This window comes from Microcaecilia unicolor, chromosome 6, assembly GCF_901765095.1.
Source record: "Microcaecilia unicolor chromosome 6, aMicUni1.1, whole genome shotgun sequence".
NCBI classification, from domain to species: Eukaryota; Metazoa; Chordata; class Amphibia; order Gymnophiona; family Siphonopidae; genus Microcaecilia; species Microcaecilia unicolor.
In genome coordinates, this window is record NC_044036.1 from 23,786,133 (window position 1) to 23,807,755 (window position 21,623).

At 40.0% G+C, this 21,623-nt stretch overlaps 1 protein-coding gene across 1 annotated transcript; it reads right to left on the minus strand.

Moving 5' to 3' along the window:
* Positions 1 to 2,408: 2,408 nt before the first annotated feature.
* DMRTA2 (DMRT like family A2) lies at positions 2,409 to 6,105 on the minus strand. Its single transcript, XM_030205598.1, has 2 exons — positions 5,655 to 6,105; positions 2,409 to 3,286 (listed from the first exon to the last, which is right to left on the minus strand). Exons 1-2 carry the CDS (start codon positions 6,103 to 6,105, stop codon positions 2,409 to 2,411), a joined length of 1,329 nt encoding a protein of 442 aa, XP_030061458.1.
* Positions 6,106 to 21,623: the final 15,518 nt, after the last annotated feature.

Here is a 21,623-nt window from a genome sequence, read left to right on the forward strand (position 1 = left end):
TGGAACCCGAGACGTTTAAAAGTTTACCCAGCGCTGAGGATTTAGCCGCTCATTATTTACAAAGGTGCAAAGTTACCTACAGGTAAAAGCGCTCTTAAAATCGCATCTGGCGTGTAAGTGGTGAGAGTAAACACAGAAGCAGCGGTAGCGGCAAGACCCTGCATCTCTTTTCTCCTCGCTCCCTGGGATGTGTTTGATTTTTACCCCTGGGCTTTTTTCTGTAACGCCTAAGCTGACACATTTTTCTCCTCTACACACCAATATCTGAACTGATTATGGGAAGAGCGCTGGCAGATCGGAGGCACTGTTTACACACTTATATTTGAAGTGAGAAAGTAAAGAGTCCAGCTGCGCCAGGGAACAGTTTGCTGGGATTATTAGGTTTCCATACCAACCCATTTAAGGAGCTTTTTTTTACAGTTTTATTTCAGCCAGGCACTGAATTTCAGCGGTGTGGGGCAGTAATAGCTGCCTTTCCTGAGCCAACCCCTCCCACCCCGGCAGTCAAAAAAACTCCTCAGACTGCATTTCAGATCATTGCCTTCACGGACAGACGAGGTGCCCTGATGTTACGGATTTTAAGCGTTGCGGGGGGTGGGGGGTGGGGTGTTTCCACTTCCCAGCTAATTCCCTGTGAACCTGGCTTCCCTGCGTCCACTTCACGATCCGTCTGGGAATAGCAGCATCTTTGGAAAAAAGAGCTTGGGACATCCTAGCGCCCCAGTTTCATAGGTAACAGTTCAAAATGCCGCGCAAAGTTTGCCTTCACGCGAACACTATATACTCGCTTGGATTTCGGGTGGTTTGTAAGAGCGGCAAAATGTTGGCGTGAAACTAGATTTCTGCAGTTCGCAGAAACCTACTTTTCTCAAAGGTTTTCTCCCCGTTTGATATTTATGGACAAAGCTTTGGGGGAAGTAGGGCCCTAAATCAATGGGAACTTCGGAAAGTCAGGGGAAGTTTAGTGGGAGAGAATCCTGTTTCAGTTGGAGCCCGTCATGTGGAGAGCAGTTGGATACATGCGTTACATTATTATTATTGAGCCTACAAATAGGTGGGAAAAAGTGGGATACAAATGCAATAAATAAAATATCTTAAAACATCTCATTGATTAATCCCAAGGAACACTGGGATTTCAGAGTTGCATTATTATAACTGAAATAATTTTGTAAAAACAAAAAAACTGGTCTAAAAAATTAAACAATCGATTTATAGTTAAAATGTAATGAGGGAGGGAGAGAGATTTCGCTTAAATGTATTATCTTGAATAGGAATTAGAAACGCCTAGCCGAGGATTTGTAAATCACAGGCACACTTGCTGAAAAACGTGTAAAACCCAACTCCATTTTATCAGAAAAAAAAAGAGTAATTTTGATCTTGACTGGAATATCACCATTTCGATTTGTTATATTTCAGGGTTTGAGATTATAATCTGTAACTGTGTTAAGGAAGCCGCAATGACATTTGTTAAAGTGAACCTAATTTTCATTCGTTAATTTAAAAGATTAATGTTTTCTTATTTGCTATTGTGTGGTTTTTTTCCAGAGGACTTCGTCTTCCATCCCTAACTCCCAAGTACAAACTGCACTGATTTTGGAAAATAACATTTATTTCTAAGCGGCCCTATGAAACATAAATGTTAACAACAAAAGGTTTACTAGGTACAAAATTAACCAAGAACAAACTTTTTTTTAAATCACAATGGGGAAAGTTCATCAGAATTATTAATCTGAGATGGCTGGGGCAATTATAGGTACAACATTACAAATCTCCTAATAGGCAACCTTATATACAAAATTGTGTAACAAGTTTACATTTTGTAAATCCACCGCGACTTTCTAATCCTTTGCTCATTTTAATGCGAAGTTTCATCTACAAGTACATTAATAACTTAAAAGTCCATAACATTACATTGGCCTGTATATATATTGATTTTTAATATTAAAAAAAAAACTCACAATGCACCAATGGCCTCCATGCTTATGGTTGTAAGCCAAAAAGGAATGACGAATACCTTAACAAGGAAAGCGCACTTTTTAACCTTTTCACAATTATTGTCATGCTTTGTCCAAAAGGTTAGATTCAGTGCCATCTGTAGGTATCAAATTTAATTTTGTTAGAACCAGAAACTGGGAAAGGAACACGTCAAAATCGAATATTACTGTTTTGCATCAAGATTTCGTTGTAATTTGGCAGTTATCAATAACTGGGATAAGATGTTCGTTTTACAGCCCCAGAGAGCTGTTGTTGAGCAGAACTGTTTGTCTTTCGCGTCTACAAATGCGTGCAATTTTTAAAATATCATTTTCAAACGTCCCCGATTAGACGGCCATTTGGCAACGGCTCCGCACAGGAAAGCAATTTCGGTTCTTGAAATTGTTCGTTGACCTAAACTTGGTTGCGTTCGTTCATGGTTTCTCAGGGGTGTTGTTGACCATCGGGCCGTATAATCCGTTGGTATACACTTGCTCTTTGTGCACGTTTGATCTGTCTCTCATCAGGTCGCTGAAGGCGTAGTCCATGGGCGGGCGAAAGCCTAAAGTGGGCATCAGGCTGGCTGTGGAATAAGGAGTCATGAAGGCGAGTCCTCTGCTATGAGCTGAGTAGGCAAAGCGCAAAGGGTTCAGTCCCAGGTGGGTCCCCAAGGGGTAGGCATTTGCATCAGCTCCGAAATGGGTCGCATTAGGTTGCAGGGGTGAGAAGGCTGATCGGGTACCAATGGCAGGCGTCATGGCTCCAGCTATCAAAGGTCTATGAGTAGATGACGGGGAAGGCTGAAGGCTTTGGAGAGCTCCCTCCTTGGACCAGGTCTCATCCGTGCCCTTTTCCTGCCCCCTGTTGTTCAGTATTTGCTCAATAGCCTGAACCACGTCGCCACCGCAGCCCTGGAGGACTAGCTCCAGGACACTCTTTTTGTGGGTGGGGAACACCCTGGTCAGGATGTCAATGGGGGTCCTCTGACGCGCCCCTGCAGACGGAGAGGGGTCCTGCTCGTCCTTCTCGGGTTCCGACCCAGAATCGGAGCCCAGGGAGCTGATGGAGCCCGGACTGTCTTCCCCTTCTTTCAGCACTTTAGAGATGGGGGAGCTGAGGAAAGACTCGCCGTCCCCGTTTTCGGAGCCGGAGCCCTGGCGCACATCTGGAGAAGAGGTTCCCGGGACGCTGCCCGAGACGGACTCGCCGTCGGTGGAAACGGATTTCCCTCCCACAGCTGGAGACTGGTGAGGCGTGAGCGACCTCGGCAGCAGGTTTTTGGGAAATAGATCAAACTTCTGGAGCTTGGATTCTGTCAAATACAAAAAAATATATATAAAGCAAATAAATAAAAAGCGAAGGTTAAACGAATACATCAATAGTTAGAGTGAATTTGGTTCTTGCTTTCTGTTTCTGCTTCAGTAAATTGGTTAACATCGAGATTTTACTTGATTTACAAGATTTTACTTTAAAACACCAACTATTTTACTTGCTATTACAAGATTGTACTTTAAACGTCAACTAGAATTTTGATGATTGAGTAGGTGTAATTATTGCCACAAGAAGCTGAAATATTGGCCCGTAAACTTTCCCCAAATTATGGAGTCAATAGTATTTCCCCTATTCCACTAAAATAAAAAATAAACCATAGTACACCTAAATGAATAAACCGCAAGCCTTTAACGCCCAAGTTTCAGAGAAACAAACTCATTTCAAAATAGATTAAGAAAGGCGTATAACTAACTCTACCAGACTGTTTATTATGGACCTACGGGGCAAAGGAGTTCTATGCAAGCTTCATATAATGAGAATGTTCTGGAAAATAAGAAAAGCTCCTAAAATGTAAAAGTCAATCATCAGACCTTGGATATCAAAATGTAAAACAATGAAAGCGACAAATCTACAGGTCGTTGAGATTCTTCTGACAGCGTCTGAGGCCTCGGTTGGTTGATTGTAAGAGAACAAGGCCAAAATTACTGGGACTGGAAATTGCCCGAGAAAGGTCAGTCAGCAGGCTGCGACCCAACTGGAACATTTTTATTCGTTATTCAGAGAAGAAAAAAAATAGAAGTTGCCTGAGAAACCTTTTAATTTCCAGGAAAACCATCTTAAGTAGAGGAGTGTGGTAGCCGTGTTAGTCCACTCTTAAGGTTATCAATAAGCAAATGTGCTAGCTGACAGTGTATATAAGTCTTATATAGTGACTTATATACACTGTGTCAGCTAGCACATTTGCTTATTTCCGATCTGAGGAAGAAGGGCAACCTTCGAAAGCTAATCAAGAAATGTATTAAGTTATGTCCAATAAAAAAAGGTATCATCTTATTTTCTTTTCCATGTTTTATTTTGTTTGATTTCTATAGATTCTACATGGAATGTTGCTATTCCACTAGCAACATTCCATGTACAAGTCAGCCCTTGCGGATCACCAGTGTGGCCGCGCAGGCTTCTGCTTCTGTGAGTCTGACGTCCTGCAGGTAGGTGCAGGACGTCAGACTCACAGAAACAGAAGCCTGCGCAGCCTTCTACATGGAATGTTGCTAGTGGAATAGCAACATTCCATGTAGAATCTCCAATAGTAGCAACATTCCATGTAGAATCTCCAATGGTATCTATTTTACTGTCATAGTAATGCTTGAATGTTTTCACTTATATACACTGTCAGCTAGCACATTTGCTTATTTCCGATCTGACGAAGAAGGGCAACCTTCGAAAGCTAATCAAGAAATGTATTAAGTTATGTCCAATAAAAAAGGTATCATCTTATTTTCTTTTCCATGTTTTATTTTGTTTGATTTCTATTGATAACAGGAAAACCATGAAAGCCATGAGAGATAGGCCGAAGGGAAACTTTTAGTTGGGTGAACATAAAAATTCTAGTGATGTGTGCAATAGGATATATTGAAAAAAAAAATGCTTTTCTCAACAATAGGAAGGAAATCTGAGACAACCTTTCAAACTAATGAAGCGAGATACTTCTACTAAGGCCAGGGACAACTTCATAACAGGTACACTTCCTCAAGCAACAATTTAAAATGAAAGGGTGGAATGTTATTACTGTCCAAAATGCACTAAAATGACTAAAAATTGCCAGACCCCAGGGCCTCTAAGCTCAGCTCCTTTCCCGCAGGACCTGAATTTTCTTTCCTTAACAATGCAGGCAAGCACACTATTGACTGAAAAAGTAGCCTTTGGTCCTCTTCTGTCTTAGGAAGTTGCAAAAAAAGTAGGTCAGAAGACGTATTTGCTTTAACTAATTGCATTAGGGATTCTAGAGCCATCTGGAGAAACAAACATCAGTTTCTGAGCTCGGGGGTTCAGCTGAGTAGAAGTAATGGCAATAATTATAATCATAATTCTCACTACTAATAATCTATGCAGTCAAACATGAAACTGTTCTCCTTTTTCTTTCATAATTAATAACACAGTCTGAATTTTACAATTGAAACATTTCCAAAATGAATGACTTCTTTTAAAACCAGTGCCAGAGAGCTGTACATTCATCGTGCAAAAAGACGAGCGGAAGCAAGGTGTTGTATTGAATTTGAAATCACCTTTCTTACAAAAATGAACTATACAAAATGAATCGAATGCATTGCACTTGGGCTTTCTGTCTTACCAATTGAAAGTGAACCCTGCTGCCCCCCCCCCCCCCCCCCATCCCACACCCCTATTCTTACCTGCGTTGCTTTCGCTGCAGACGGCTCCAAAGACCTCATAAGCCGGCCGAGGAGGGATGATGCCGTTGGCCGCAGCCAGGGCCAGGCCTTCGGCGGTGCCATAAAGCAGCTGCAGCTCCCGGGCTTCGTTCTCTTCCTGCGCCTGCTGCCTGCGTAGCGCCACCTGCGCTGCCATAACGCGCTGGCGCTCGGCGATCAAGGTACATTTCGCGCACATGCAGTCCTTCCAGCGGCAGTAGCGTTTGTGGCCCTTCAGCGCCGACACCACCCCGTGGTTTCGGCAGCGCGCGCACTTGGGCGTCCGCGGGTACTTCTCGGCCGCCCGCAGGAGAAGCGGAGGCCCGCGCAGGAGACTCCCGGCCACCGTCACCGGCAGCGCGGCAGCGGCGGCGGCGGCGGCCACCGCCGCGGCGCTGTGAGACACCTGAGGACCCGAGGGGGCACCGGGCATTTCGGATCTCAGCTCCATCATAACACCTAGTCGGCCTTCCCCCCGAAAAGACGAAGGAAATAGCCCAGAGCTACTTTCTTGGCCCTGATTAGTACCAGCCAGCCCCTCCCCCTCCCCAGCAAATGTTGCTTTCTCTGCTTGGAAATATTTGGGGGTCTTGTCTTTTTCAGCCCAAATGATGTTAACTGCAAAAGCAGCAAGACAGATCAAATTCCATCACTAGTCTTTCCCTCTTGCACTTGAGATTCAACGCAGCTCGTCCCTTCCCCAACCAGATTCCCTTTTTCTATTTAAATTGCATCTCACTGGTACAAAAATAGCCACAAATTTAATCTGTGCTGCTTCTACAAGAAATAAAATTACTAACTCTTATAGAGAGAGGTTACCCAGCATTTAAGCAGGAAGATTAATCTGCCGGAGGTCAGATTTTACACATTCCCTTTCACGAACTAACTAGCAGGAGTTTAGTTTCGTTTTTTTACAACAGATTTGTTTTTTTGTTCAGCACTGATTTCAAATATTTAAAACAAACAAAAAAAAAAATAGCAAAACAAACTAGAACCTTAAACGATCCCCTTGCGCGTCAATATCCGACAGCAAGTCGAGAAGGACTTCGTGCGACTCCCAGGTCCTGCCTCGAAAGAGACACCCGGCGTCTCCCCTACCGTCACCTTTCCAAGTCCAGCTCAGACTCTCAAGTCCCCTAAAGCTCGTTACCTTCTTTCGTTTGGTTTTAGCATTACTTAAAAAATAAAGCAAGAGAGGGGAAGAAAAAGAAAAAAAAAACTCTTCCCGGATCCGAATCCACGCGCAAGCTAAGCGTCCACAGGTAGCTTTTTTCCCCCCCTAAGCAAAAGTTTGAACGTGTGACAGTAACACTGAGAAAGAGAGAGAGAGAGAGTTGTCAGTAGTTACAGATCTCCAGCGCGTCCCCTCTCTCACTCACTCTATTGTTGCCCGTTACGTTTCCATTAGACAAAAAATTGACAACAATGTGACTCCTGCCATTGGCCAGGGGAGGGAAGCGGAGCCCTGATTGGTTTTCTTGGGGTTGTTTTTTTTTTTTCTTTCTACAGTGTCCACCCGACTCTTTTCTCAAATAACTGTGTTTTAAGCAAACTGTAGGCGGATCTTGAAGGAAGTGTGCATCTGAAAATCATGATACTTTTCCCTTTCTTTGTGTGTATGTTTGTTGCGTGTATGTGTGTAGGATTTCTATATTTTTTTAACTTATTACTACCTAGTTTATTTTTCGATAGTTTTGATGCGGGTGTCAAGGGGGGGTGGTGTCAATTCCTGTTAAAAAATTCTTGTGTGTCTGTGTCAAAAAAAAAAAAGAAATTTTCACGTCGAAATTAAAACATGCGATCATGACATCGAATTTATTCGTTTGGGAATCGTATTATGGTTAGTGTCTAATGCATTTTTTTTTTTTTACTCGCTTTGAAACCGCAGGTGCGTTTTTAACCAGGCAGATGACATGTGTGCTTATGTAGATTGTTTTAGGGGTAAGTATATGGTTTTTTTTTTAATTATTCTCCTAAAAAGGGGGGCAATACCTCAATCACTCTGTTTATTTCTCTGTCATTCTGAGAGAGCTGTTTGGGAGTGAGTTTTTATGAAATGGTTGTAATCCGTTAAGTAATTTCCAGTGGGGCAGGTAACAATCTTCCTGTTGGTAACTGTAAGCGAGTCCAAGCTTTTCTTATTCTATCATTAACCTCCTGGCTGACGTCATCACTCGTAATCAGTATGCATTTGGGGTAGGGAACAGATTCCAGACTTTAGTCTCCCTTTTCTAATGACTAAACTCTACCTTACTACTTACTACTACTACTACTTAACATTTCTAGAGCGCTACTAGGGTTACGCAGCGCTGTACAATTTAACAAAGAGAGACAGTCCCTGCTCAAAGAGCTTACAATCTAATAGATAAGAGTGAGACAAGTATAGGACAATCAAGCCATTGTGACATCACTGATGAGGTTGGCTCTTAGGCATTGGTGGAATGAGGCATTATGACATCACAATCTCAGCTCTGGATACGAGACTGAAACTCTTCACACTTAGGGGGGGGAAGTGGGCCAAGTATAGGACAATCAAGCCATTGTGACATCACTGATGAGGTTGGCTCTTAGGCATTGGTGGAATGAGGCATTATGACATCACAATCTCAGCTCTGGTTAATTATTTTAATACTACTACTACTACTTAACATTTCTAGAGCGCTACCAGGGTTACGCAGCGCTGTACAATTTAACAAAGAGAGACAGTCCCTGCTCAAAGAGCTTACAATCTAATAGACAACAAGGGTGTTTTCGGTCGTTTTCTTTCTTAAAAAAAAAAAACCATATAAATGTATTTCTCTGCCTCTTTTGTTCTTTATGTCTTTTTCTTTTTTTTTTTTTTTTCGTTTCTGTGAAAACTAAGCCAAAACGAAACAGGGTATGTAACAAGGAATAATCCAGCGGTTATACTCTAAACTAGCTTATTGGACTGCTACTTACAGCAATACGGCAGGTTGAATACATTATATCTTAATACAGTAAATGTCCAGGTCTAGAATAATTGGCATTATAAACCCGACACACTCATTCGCCAGATTCTATTTGCTTGCCACATTTGGGAGAGATACGGTGCAGTAGTGGAAACCTATATCCTATGAGCTTTGAATTTTTAAATCCTTTGGGACTTAAGTTCACATTGCTACTCACTGGGAAGTCCAAGACCTAACTGGCCACAGTGTAACCCAATTTCCAGTAAAACTGTCAACATTTGAATGGGAAAAACAGTTTTGTTTTGTTTTTTAATTGAGGCGGGACACTTGAAAAGTGTGCCTCTGGCTTCCGATGCGTGAGTTTTTCAGTCGGAACATCAGTCTAAATTTAAGTGTGTTACAGTAATGCATCTTTTGAGGAAGACGTAAAGAAAAATAACGCACATAGGAAGCGTTAACTCTTTCCTTGTTTGTTCAAATGAAACTCGCTCCCGTTTTAAAACATATATAGCTAACATCTAGGCGTTGCTAGCTCTACTACTACTACTACTTAGCATTTCTATAGCGCTGCCAGGGTTACGCAGCGCTGTACAAGTTTAGACAAGGGGAAGGACAGTCCCTGCTCAAGAGAGCTTACCAGCTTTCCTTTTAGGTGTCATAACACTTTTATCTAGCGCAAGCAGAAGTCAAAATATCTGCTCTCTTTTATCTCCAATCACAAATCTAATCCTCCTGGGAGAATTTAGCAGTGTCCTGGCTTTGGGCTAGGAATTTGGTTAATTGGGTCAGACTGTTCGCAGGCTTTCTGCTTCCTATTGCTGCTGCTTTTACGACAGGATTCCTATTATTATATTCGATTGTTTGTTGTTTACCTGCCAGAAGATGTCGAAATCCAGTCTCATAATATTCTTAATTCGTAATTATTTGCAAACTACAATTTATATATAGCGCAGTTCACCGTTTTTTGTTTTGTGTGTGGTTAACGCTAAAGGACCCAATTCATTTTTGATTGTACGGTTCTGCCTTCATTGGTTACATCGATTATAAATGTTTGATAGCATGTTGTAAAAAAAAAAGTTATAACAATGTAAATATAAACATAATACAGTATTATAATTCTACACTCCTTTCTGTACATAATTGTTGCTCTTTCAAACACACACCAGTGTCCTAACACATTATTGTATCGATTATATTTACGCTTATTTAGTCCAAGATTATTGTTTTACATTTATTTTTTTAAATCTTTTTAGTTAAATGTTTTTTCATAAAAGTTTATATAACATGCAATTTAACCATATAACAGAACAAAAAGAAAAAGCACCCATTATATAGCTGGTGTGAAAGTTCACTTACTGCTTATTTAAAGTCCAGAAGATCTAAAAGATAATACTAAAGGTATCAATAAAGGTAATCATTGTAGTTCAGTTATAGTAGCCTGAGACCAGGTGCTGATATTAGCACAATATGAGTGTAATGGTGCCCAAGTTTTTTTTAATGAAGATTGATACAAACAGTACAAACAAAACCTAAAGAAAATAAAGTGCCTTTATATAATTCAGGTGTTCTTTTTAAATTGCTGAAATATCATAGAAAATAGAAGCTACCCCGACTAAAGCAGCCTGAACAATCAGAAAATGTTATTTATAGTTAAATCAGCAGTAATCTAGTTATTGTTTTATTTTTTCTAAAAATACTTTGTAAGTCCTAAATTGTTTATTTTTCTTCCAGGTTTTATCACTTCAATCAAAGATTTCAGAGAAACAAAGAATAGAAATAGTTACAAATCGTATATTCATTCTGTGCAAATTGATGTCCTGAACATTATTGCCCTTATAATAAAATGTAGATACTGTTTTTCCAATTATTTTTTTTCTGGTAACTTATGTATTTACCATAGTAATCGCTGTTTTTAAGTACATCTTTTTGTTGTTCATTGTGGATGAATAAACCAGAGTTCAGGTATCTTTAAAAAGTCTTTACATTTATTAGCAAAATAAAATACATTTTATTATGATTACTTAATGTATGTTATTTAGCAAACAACACAACATTCAGGGAATAAAGAAAGATACAGAAGGAAATCTGGACATATTAATTAACGTGGATTTTATTAACCCTGTTATGAGTTTATAGGTTTTACATTTTGTACGGGTGGGTTGTACAGTTGACTTGTCTCTTTTAAATCATCCGTTTGGTCTATTTTAAGCATTTAATTTCTACTGAGCTTAAAAATGAAGATAAATCTAGAGAAACATGAATATCAATAGAATTCCTTGGTGTCAAAATAACAATTAACTCAATGACTGCCTTCAATGTATTCTTTATTATTTAATCAAAGTATAGGAAAGCTAATTTTCTTACTGCAATTGTTAGGTCAACATTTTTACCTTAGTGACAAGAATTCTCGAATTTTAGCATACAATAAGCAGAATAATATTAGGCGATAGGTTTGTTCAAATTCAAGAAACTTGTGAAAAGTCGAAAAAATAATTGTGCTATTGATTAAGAATGACTATGTTTCCTTTGAAAAACAGGTGTGACTTTTATTCCGCGCTTAGATCTCCTTGATATTATAGAGATTGTTCCCGCAATTACATATACTAGAATAATAAATAAAATTCACCATTTGGTTTGCTGACTTTGCTCTGGTATAGGTGACATATTACTTCCTAGAAACACTTTTTTTTTTAAATTTAAATGTTGAAAAACAGTTTAGAATACAGCTGCTTTTCAACTATTATGTCAACATCAGATCGCCAGCTAATTAAATCTTCAGCACATTTTCAGAAAGAAACTTCTGTTTGTTGAGGGTAAAAAAGTATCCTACAGCTAGCTCCCTGCAATCTCGGACCTCAGACATAGCAGGTATGATGTCCCTCCTGATTAGTGCATATTCCTATTTCAAGCATTTGACAGTTTTCAAGCACTTGCTATAATGTTCGTGCTCTTTAAGGTTTCCAATTGTTCCAGGGGGTTGCCACTGACTTTTTCATTATTTACCTACTGAATCAGAGTAAGCAAATGCCATCTGTTTCCCTGCTGCTATCAGCCTCACTTTTAATTATCCGCCCAGTAGCCTAATAGAGATGATATTAAACTAAATCTTTTTGACATTAAAAGTAATTATCTCCGAAGCAATATTACAAAAATTAAAATTACTCCGCCTCCTTCAAAAACAAAAATGAATCTGAACGTCTTGAGCAATGGCTGTCCTTATGAAAGCCCGAGACATATACTCTGTTATTTTAATGCAGAAATAATGATTTGTCAGTTTAAATGTCTCTATTACTGATGAAAGCATTGAGTAGGGATTATTATGATTTTACAGGACAATTTATGTCTTAAAAATTGTGTGGTTTTTTTCTACGTAGCATCTGCTACACTGTAAAATAGTTCGTTTTCTGATAGTCAGTGAATTGCTAATTAATAGTTTAGACAAAAAATGAATTAGGAAATTAATTGAATTTTGATGCATTAGCCTTGACGAACACACACACCTATCTATGCAGAAACCGAAGACGGCAACTCTCCCCCCCCCCCCCCCCCCACACCAACAGAGTCCCAGGTTTTGCAACATACAACCCAAATTACATCTGTGAAATAATTTAACACCCAAAGTATTGTCGTTAGAGAAACATTGCACTTCACTGATTAATAATTGCAAAAAGAATAGCACAATTCTGTAACAGATGGTCTTTATCGTGCGCTATTCCCAACACGCTCCCTTAATTTATATTGAAAAAAAAAAAACCCAAAACAAAACAAAAAAAAAAAACTTCGGATCAAGTCTTCCACATTTGTACCTTAACTTGTGTAATACAATCTACATGAAGACACGTCCCATTTTCTTCAATATGTGCCAAAGTGAGCTAATTTTAATTGCATGTTTCAACTTTGCTAATTAAATCGAGTGGTCTAATTAAAAGTGACTAGGGAACTGTTTTAATTCCACCTTCTACTTTTTTTTTTTTTTTGACGATCCATTATACCACAAATCCGTCGAAAACCCGCCCTAAAAAAAAAAAAAGCTACAGACCAATGCGTTTTTACACCTTCTTACATTCTCACAATGGCCAAGTTTGACCCAACATATGTAACAGCATGTTCCTGCCCTTTCGGCCCCCTGGTGGGGCATTGGAAGAGGGCTCTGGAACTGCTGTTGCCCCGCCTGAGCGCTGTTGGACCCCGGATTGCCTCTCAGGGGCTCCTCACTGAAAGCTGCTGAGAATATTAGGCCGGTGGATGGGGGGTTTAGAGTGGCCAAATCCGAAATACAGCGGAGCAGGATTTGGGCAAAAGCAAGCGCTTACACGCTTCAGCTCTTCACCAAGTACCCATTAGGTTGTTAACCTCTGGTTCACATAAAAGGAGCGTGTGATGGTTTTGCTCTTGAACAAATGGAAGCATCCCCCTTCAGGCAGTTAACAAAGCCCTTAAAATAACGCCACGTAAAAAGGCTCTTTGGTTGTTAGTCTAAAGTTTCTTTTATGTAGGCGTTTGTGCACATACGCGGACAGAAAAGAGAGAGAGAAATGTGAATTGAAAGGTTTGATGATGTTCGAACACTTTGCCTGTTCGTCGATCTGTCATCGGATTAGATAAATCGTTGCTATGGCGTTGACTATGTGGAGATAACTCTTCAACTTTTAAAACGTTGCCTGTTATTTTCATAGTATATAGGGAAAAAGAGAGATGCGGAAGGTGGGGGGGGGGGGGGAGGCATTAGATCCAGAAATGTGGCAGCGGGAGGCAATGGGGGGGGGGCCACGCTTACCTTAACAATATTTTTAACAACTTGATTTTGAATATTTGGTGACATTTTACTGCACGGTTTTTTTTTTTCTTGCATTGGTGGTTAAATCCGAATTCTCTTTTCGGACAACTGAGTGAGGGAATAGCATTTTTCCAGGTACCAATAGTATCTTCTGTAATTGATGTTATGCTAATGGACTTGAGTTTGACGTGGGGGGGGGGGGAGATAAATATTCCGACCTTTAAATTTTGCAAATAAAAAAAAATAGAAAATTATACTTAAGTGGTCAGCAGTTTGTTAAGATTACACTAGGCATCTTGTACTATTGAAACCACATCCCATCTGTGTCCTGGTTTAATGCTGACCACTGCGCCTGTCTTCTAATCACGCTGAAGTAACTGCAGCTTTTTGGTCTTTGAAAATAGTAAATAAAAGTCTTCTAAAACAAACAGGCTCACCTTTAAAGAAAATCCTTCCTCTGCTCTGCTATATAATAATGCTCTTATTTCTAATTGACTGATTGCCAGAGAAGGACTCGAAAGAAGAGGCTCTGCCCCCAGCATTCCCACAGCTATTGTATGGATTTTAGGCCCTTTAAGACCCTTCCTTTTCTCTTTATTTTCCAGCCCCCTCGGGCACGGATTAAAGCGACAGACAATTTTCGCTTCACACCTTATTGCTGTTCCAAATGCGCTTGGAGGTAATGTGAATAGGGAGCCCTTTAAGAACGCTAGAAGCGTAGGGTTGGCGGTCATCTTGGTAAAAGGTGGAGGAGCAGGCAACAATTAGACACAACGTTTTAGAGTTAATAAAGAAGAAAAAGAAAAAAAAAACACTATTTTTTTGTGTGTGCAAAGTGTTTTAACAGTGTGAAAGTTCTATCACTTGCCAGATAATGCCGAGTCTGTTCTTCTAAAAGTGGACAGAACATCCAGGAACCCTCTCAAACTCGCTACTGGGCTGTTCCCGTGCTACTGGGAATATTCATGTTTTTCAGGAAGAGAAGGGCGTATTTTGTTCTTCAGGTCTGCTGGAAATTCCGAAGGAACTAATTCTATGCAAAGATCATCAATGGAAATCAAATAAAATAAAATAAAACAGATACAAGAAAATAAGATGATATATTTTTTACTGGACTAAATACATTTTTTTAATTAGGTTTCGAAGGTAGCCCTTCTTCGAAAGCTAATAAAAATGTATTAAGTTAGTCCACTAAAAATAAAGGTATCATCTTATTTTCTTTTTCTATTGATTACCTTTAAAAGTGGGCTAACACGGCTACCGCTTCTCTCTATGCAAAGATCAGAAGTAAAACAGGGTCTGTGATTTTAGAAAGCTTCGCCCCCCCCCCCCCCCCATGATCCCTCACCTGATTCTTACACATTGGTCTCACATTTCCTATGTATGATATAGTAACAGGTGGTCCAAAGGTACTGTCAATCCCTCTGGTGGAACCTTTCAACTCACCAATGTTATGGGAGGGGGGGGAGGGGAGAGGGAGCCCATCACATTGCTAAGTTACAATAAGAACCAAGAAAATTCATTAAAGGGGTCTAGTGGGCTACAAACCCTGGGACGGCTTTATGAATTGTATTTTATTATATTCTATTGCTCTTTCCCCCAACTTCAAACACATGGTAGAAAAAAGATCTGCTGTTTTTGTTTCAGGTAAAACCTAATAATTAGAATTCAAACCCCGTCCCATACATCTGCTTCGTCTTTGCCAAATGAATTGAATGGCAAGAGAAAAGAGATTGTACTGAGATCACAGATGGGGTGCAGGTTTTTGGAAGAAATTTGAGAAACACTATTGTCCGGAATCAAAACTCAATGTGTTTCCCTACAAAGGGGTCTGCTTTAAGCCCCTCAACTTGTATTGGGCTTGTTTTTTAAACTTGAAGGGCTGCGTACAATGAGCTGGCCATCTAAATGTCACAACCAACTCTGATTCCAAGTGTGTCTGGCTGCGACTGATGGAAGAGAAGGGAAGGGGGGGGGGGGGAGTATAATTATGAACCCATAATTACCAAAGTTACTTGCCATATCCAGGTCCTTAAGACAATACATTTTAAACATTTTTTAAGTTGGTTTTTTTTTTTCTTCTGGAAATGGATCCAATGAGCGGAATGCCTACGGCCTGGGGAAGGAAAAGAATGAATTGATGAGTATGTGGGTTTGGTGGGAACGGCTTAATACACGCATACGTATATCTATTTTCTCACAATGTTGCAAAAACGTTCATTATTTCAGGCCCTCCTTTTTTTTTTTTTTTTACCTGTGGGCTTGAATCATGCAGAAACAAAAAAAAAAAGCGTGACTGTATACATCTTCTTTCTAGTTTCACTTCAAGCTGGAGTTTCCATTAAAATGACAAGCAACTGACATCAATACACTGTAATCGTAAAGTTTGTTCTGCTGAAACGTATTAGAAGGCGAGTTAGTGGAGGAATCGCTTTTTAGCATAACAGAAGATCGGCTCTGGGAGCTTTTGGGCCGCATTTTGGGGTGTTGAGACCCCCTTCGGCAGCCCCAGTGTAATCACCGACTTTGCCACATTCAGCGTTGCTCTCCGTTTTCATATTTTAGTGGGTGTAGGGAAGCCTAGGTTTGTTTCATTAGCTCAGAGCACGAGATTAAGCCTTTTATTTTTATTCATGATCATGACAGCTCCGCTTGGATTTGCTTAAGGATTTTTCTTTGGAATGATGTTTGTTGCCTTAGTAGCTCATGGGCTTAAAACTCCACCAGGAATGTGATGGATAAATAAAACCTACTCTAAAGAAACATATTGAAAGTGTCTTTGGTGTAATAGACTCTGTCTTAGTAATATCGGTTTAAAACTTTGCAAAAATAATGCTGGTATGACTGTAATTTGCACAGGGGGGTCTTTTAAAGGTACCAGTCACTTGTAAATACACTAGTTATTAGATTTCACGTTAAAAAGACATAAGCAGTAGTTATACTGGAGACTATATTATATTTATCTCTAAAGTTGGATGTAAAACTAAAGTATATATATATTTTTTTTTTTTTGCATCAATTTGTTACACTCAACAAATATAAACATTTGAGTTAAAATTCTCTATATATTTTAGCGAGTGTAGAGTGTACACACGCTTTCATGTACACAATCTATTTATACCACAATGTGGAGAAAAGTCAGTTGTCCAGTTAAGGAATGTGGTCAGTATACGTTTATATGAGCAACCCGCTTTGCTTAGGATAGGATGACTTAATTCTATACCAAATAAGGTACACAATTAGCCAATATATTTCTTAGGACAACTGGCTGACTTGGCTCTAGAAGAGAAAATTTCTATAAACCAAAATCAGAATCTTACTTATCTCTATCCTTTACCGGGAATAATAATAATAATAGACACTTTGTACTGAAATGTTCTTTGGGACTCGCATCTTCTACACCTTTGAACAACTCACTGTCAAATATATATTCAGGTACAGTAAAAATAGCCAAACTTTGTAGACTAATGACTAATTAGTTGTCTCTTACTTTCACTAGGAGAGATTATGTAAAAATTCCCACATTTTATACTTTACAGGAGCTGAATATTTAATTTTGATCCTACATGCAAAAATATTCGTTAAGAGATTAGTAGTCAGTTTTTCTTTTGTTTTTACTTAGAAAAATTACAAATTTCGATTATTTTTATCCTCTCTCTTTATTTCTTTGTTAGAAACTGGTAAAATATGTCGCATTTGCCAGTCTCTGAGACGGATATCTCTTTTCTCAGGATACACATTGCAATGTGATTTTTGTTTAATCTTGCAAATTAAAAATTTCACGGGCAAGAAGGTTAATATTCGAATTACCATGTTCAGAGAGGGTACAGGGACCGGTAAACTTATCTGACGTTTTTAATTTTTTTGGAGCGAAAGAACTGTAATTATAATTTCTAGGATAACATGTTTTTTTTTAACTTTCTTTTCGTTTCTAAACATTTGTGGGGGAAATGCAGGAGCCTTTTTTTCATTTTACCACGTGTCTTTTCGCCATTAGAGACTAGAAAACACTTTTCTTACAATACATAACATTATTATATTTGTAAGAGTGCCCTAATAATTGTTTTAATCAAAAAGTAATTTTTTTTTGTTAAACTGCTTTGTGAGTCACTTTCTTTTTGTGTGACCGAACATTGATTTTAGCATTTAAAGTTAAATTTTGATACATTTAGTTTTTTTACGACCAGTAAAAGGAGACATTATTTTTAAGTTTTGGCAATAAAATGAGCGAATGGTAGCCACAGAGCACAGGAGGCAGTGCAAGGGGTTTGTAGCTGGATTTTGAAGTATAACTCTAATATCTCTGAAAGGACAGAGTTGATCTTAAACAGTAAAGAACTTTACGACTCAGCTATTTCCATAGGCTCCAGCGCAAACAGAAACGGAGAAAGATCTGTTTGGGACAAAACTGTTTAAGATGTAAAGACTCCTGAGCAGCAGGACCAGTGCTGCCCGCCACTCTGAGAAAGTAAACTTTGAATGACCTCGCAGGTTAGTTTAGTCTGAGATTCCAGTACAGAGGGAGTTGGTACGGGGCTGGGAATAAAAAAACCCAATCTTTCTCCAGGGGAGGAGGGGGAATCACTTGCTCTTGAAATATTATCTTTACCTCAGGCAGGCACATACTGGTAACATTTACACAACACATTTGCAACTGGTCCCGGAACAAGGATAATCTTGTTGGGACTTTTGCCCATATCCAACTATCTATTTATAGATAGATATAGGATTTTGCATTCATGCTAACGCCTGTAAGCTAGGAAAAAAAACAAAACCCCAGACACTTCAAACGTGTGTTATTTCACATTTCTATCTTTGCAAATGTTAGCATGTATTGTGCTCCGATTCTTTTTCCAGATTGATTTCTTTATCCTTTCCAGTGCGAATAATTAAAAAAAAAAAAAGTGTTAAGAATACGTAAGCGGGAAGTGGGACTGATTTGAAAGTGTCAGATTTCGGAGCTATCTCTGTGTGAAGGGCGCTGCTGGATCTTGGTTATAAAGACAGTTTCTTAAGTTGGCTAAATGTGGTTGCACTGATCAGCTTGTTAGAACTTGTTCGATTTGCCCTGGCCAAACAGAGCGGGCAAGTGCTGGGCTTAGCCTGAAGGTTCTCGGGGCACAGCAGCAGAGAAAGTTTGTGCAGGTCACGAGACGCGTCAAGGAATGGCATCAAGCTTGCAAATGAAAACAGACAGTAAAAGTCTAAACAATTGCAAAGCTGTCTTCTTAGTGCTTTTCTTTCTACCTTGGATTTGATGCTTTTTTTTGTTGTTGTTGTTGTTGTCAGTGTAACACTAGGACTTTCTCTCAGGACTTACCAGTGGATCAGAGCTTGAGCAGCTTTGACTGACAGGATGCGATCTGTGATGACACTGACTAAAGGTGTATTATTGTCTTCATTAGCCACGCGATTTAAGTAATCTTTTCCAGAAACCACAGGCAAATTAGGAAAGCTTATGAGCACTGGGGATGTACTGGTTAGCCTCCTAGATCAAGCTGACTAGGAAATCTAGACTGCCCCAATTTATCCTTTAGATTGTAAGCTCCTTTGAGCAGGGACTGTCCTTCTATGTTAAATTGTACAGCGCTGCGTAACCCTATTAGCGCTTTAGAAATGTCAAGTAGTAGCAGTAGTATGTTTGTTTGGGGTTGTTTTGTTTTGTTTTTTGCTTTTTTAAATGCAACGATTTTTGTTGCTAGTTCTTTGGATTTTCCAACACTTATCTTCCTTGAGTTCAGCTTTCCCTGTCTCTATTGGTGAATCAACAGGGTGAAGGCAGCAACTGTAATAACCCTCAGTAACCAAGAGGCAACAGGGGCTTGATTTTATCAAAGGATCCAAGGCAGCGTATTATTAAGGAGCTTATGGTACAGATATCAAGTTTATTTTCAGTTATCAGTAACACTAATTGTGGAAGATACGCCCAGTAGCATGATGGTCATGGTTCATTTAAATATGCCCAATGTGTGCAATTGATAACAGCTCCATGAAGTGATTACTACAACACACGATAAGGACACCGTCTTGCAAAACTGGAGTTATTTTCCTTTTTTTTTTTTTTTTTTACAGTCCTTAGAGGTTTAGGAAGGAATTGTGTGTTTCAAGGGGTTTATGCCAAACAGTCAGTTGATCTCAGGGCTCCGTCATCTTCATAGTAAAGAGCTCTCAGCTCCATCCTAAACTATTTAAAGGACAGAACGATATTTCTGTTGGGTTTGGTTCATTTTAGCATTTAATGTACAATAGTCAGACTAATAACCTTCACGGTCGTTTCCTGCCGTCATGAATATTTCGAGACTGTCATTCTTAGATCAAGGTACATCAAAAAGCGGAATACAAAAAAAAAAATTAATAATCATAGCTCAGTTCAACGGTCTAATATCAAAACGGTTTCTACATCAATAAAATGCAAATCTTAGAGAAAGAAGCTTGGCAATTTTAGGCCGTTTTCTTTCTTTTTTGTTTCTCCTTTTTGAATAATCCTCGTTAGAAAATCACAAAACTTTCCATTTTATTGCCATTGTTATTATAAACTGCTCAGATGTTTTGTGATGGATGATGACATATCAAACATTAATAAACGAAACAAATCCTACTGCATTTAGGTAATACAAAAATCACCCACTCAGCAATCTCACAATACTTCAGCCCTCCCAACACCTCCAAATCATGAGTCCCAGTACTCGGAACCAGGGGCGTAGCTAGACACCCAATTTTGGGTGGGCCTGGGCCCAAGATGGGTGGGCAGAAGTACTCCGCAAGTGATTTGGTCTCTCCCTCTCTCACCTGCATGCCATATGGTCCCTCAAACATCCCTCACCTGCTTACCTTTTAAATAGCAGATTTTCACCGACAGCGAGCAGCAACTAATACACACTGCTCGTGTTGGCCTCACAGCCTTCCCTCTGATGTAACTTCCTGTTTCCGCATAGGCAGGAATACATCAGCGGGAAGGCTGTGGGGCTGGTGCCAGCAGTATGTATCAGTCGCTGCTCACTGCAGGCATCTGGTATTTACAAGGTATGCAGGAGGGACAGTTGTTGGGAGTTTTCAGCTGGTGGGGCTTGGGGAATCCCTGCCAGCCACATCATAGATTTGCTGCTACTGGGTGGGCCTGGGCCCAAAATGGGTGGGCCTGGGCCCACCCAAGCCCACCCTTGGCTACGCCACTGCTCGGAACTACAGAACCACCAGACAGCTGGAAGGAACACTGACAGCCAGGTGCAAAACTTCCTCTCAGTTGAAAATTTCAACTTGAAATACAACCCACATAAAAGGAAAATACTAAAGGCTATATATACACATCAGTCTTAAATTCTATCAATCTTGGAACTGTGCAAAAACACACACACAGAAGAAAGAGTCTCTACAGGCAGTGCTAGTGCCAGAGCCAATGCAGAAAGCCATGTGGTAGAACCTGGATGACTGAGCAAGCCGCTTCCACTGCAAAATTCTCTCAATAATATACTGTGGAGATGCAGTATCAATAAGCATGCAAATTACTATGCACAAGTCATTGGGAACATGTCCCCCTTCCTGTCAGTGTACGAATGGTGATTGGCTCATGCACTGACAGGAAGTGGGGCATTCTGCATCCCCCACACCACCACAAAACCCTGGAAGTCTAGCAGCCCCACTACTCTGGTCTCCCTGGCCAGCCTCTTGCACCTGTCATTCAAAAAAAAAAAATTCCCTGGTAGGTTAGCTGTCCACCTCCAATCCCTCTCACCTGATTCTGTGCCTGCCATAAAAATAAATCACAGGTAGTCTAGCAACTCCCCTGCCTCCAACATTTAAAAAAAATCAGTCCTGGTAATCTAGTGTACCCACCTCCCCTCTTTCCCCAAAACTTCCAGATACACCCCAAGAGGTGGAAAGGCAGGAAGGCGCCCACTTGGCATCTGTGGAATCATCTTGAAAAAAATGGCAGCACCTGACCCCACATGGGGTCACTGCACAGGTATGACACTGCATGGGGTCAGTCTGCCAAATAAGGGAATTTTTCCCTTATTTGGTAGACTAGGTGGAGATTACCAAATAAGGGGAAATGTTCCTTATTTGGCAGACTGACTCCACAGGTGCATTTGCAGGGTCAGGCACCAACGTTTTCCAAGATGGCTACACTGAGGTAGGAGAGAGTGGATATCCCTCCTGCCTCAAGGCAGGGGGGAGAGGTCTGGGTTCCCAGTGGATTTCAGGGGTGAGTGTGCCACTGGCCATCAGGGCTATTTTGGAGGATCA

What these genes read in the sequence shown, in the direction of transcription:
- DMRTA2 (XM_030205598.1), bottom strand. Translation starts at nt 6,105, where the DNA reads ATGCCCGGTGCCCCCTCGGGTCCTCAGGTGTCTCACAGCGCCGCGGCG. An exon ending in CTGCAGCGAAAGCAACGCAG is followed by an intron (nt 3,287 to 5,654) that starts GTAAGAATAGGG and finishes TGTATTTGACAG; the next exon opens with AATCCAAGCTCCAGAAGTTT.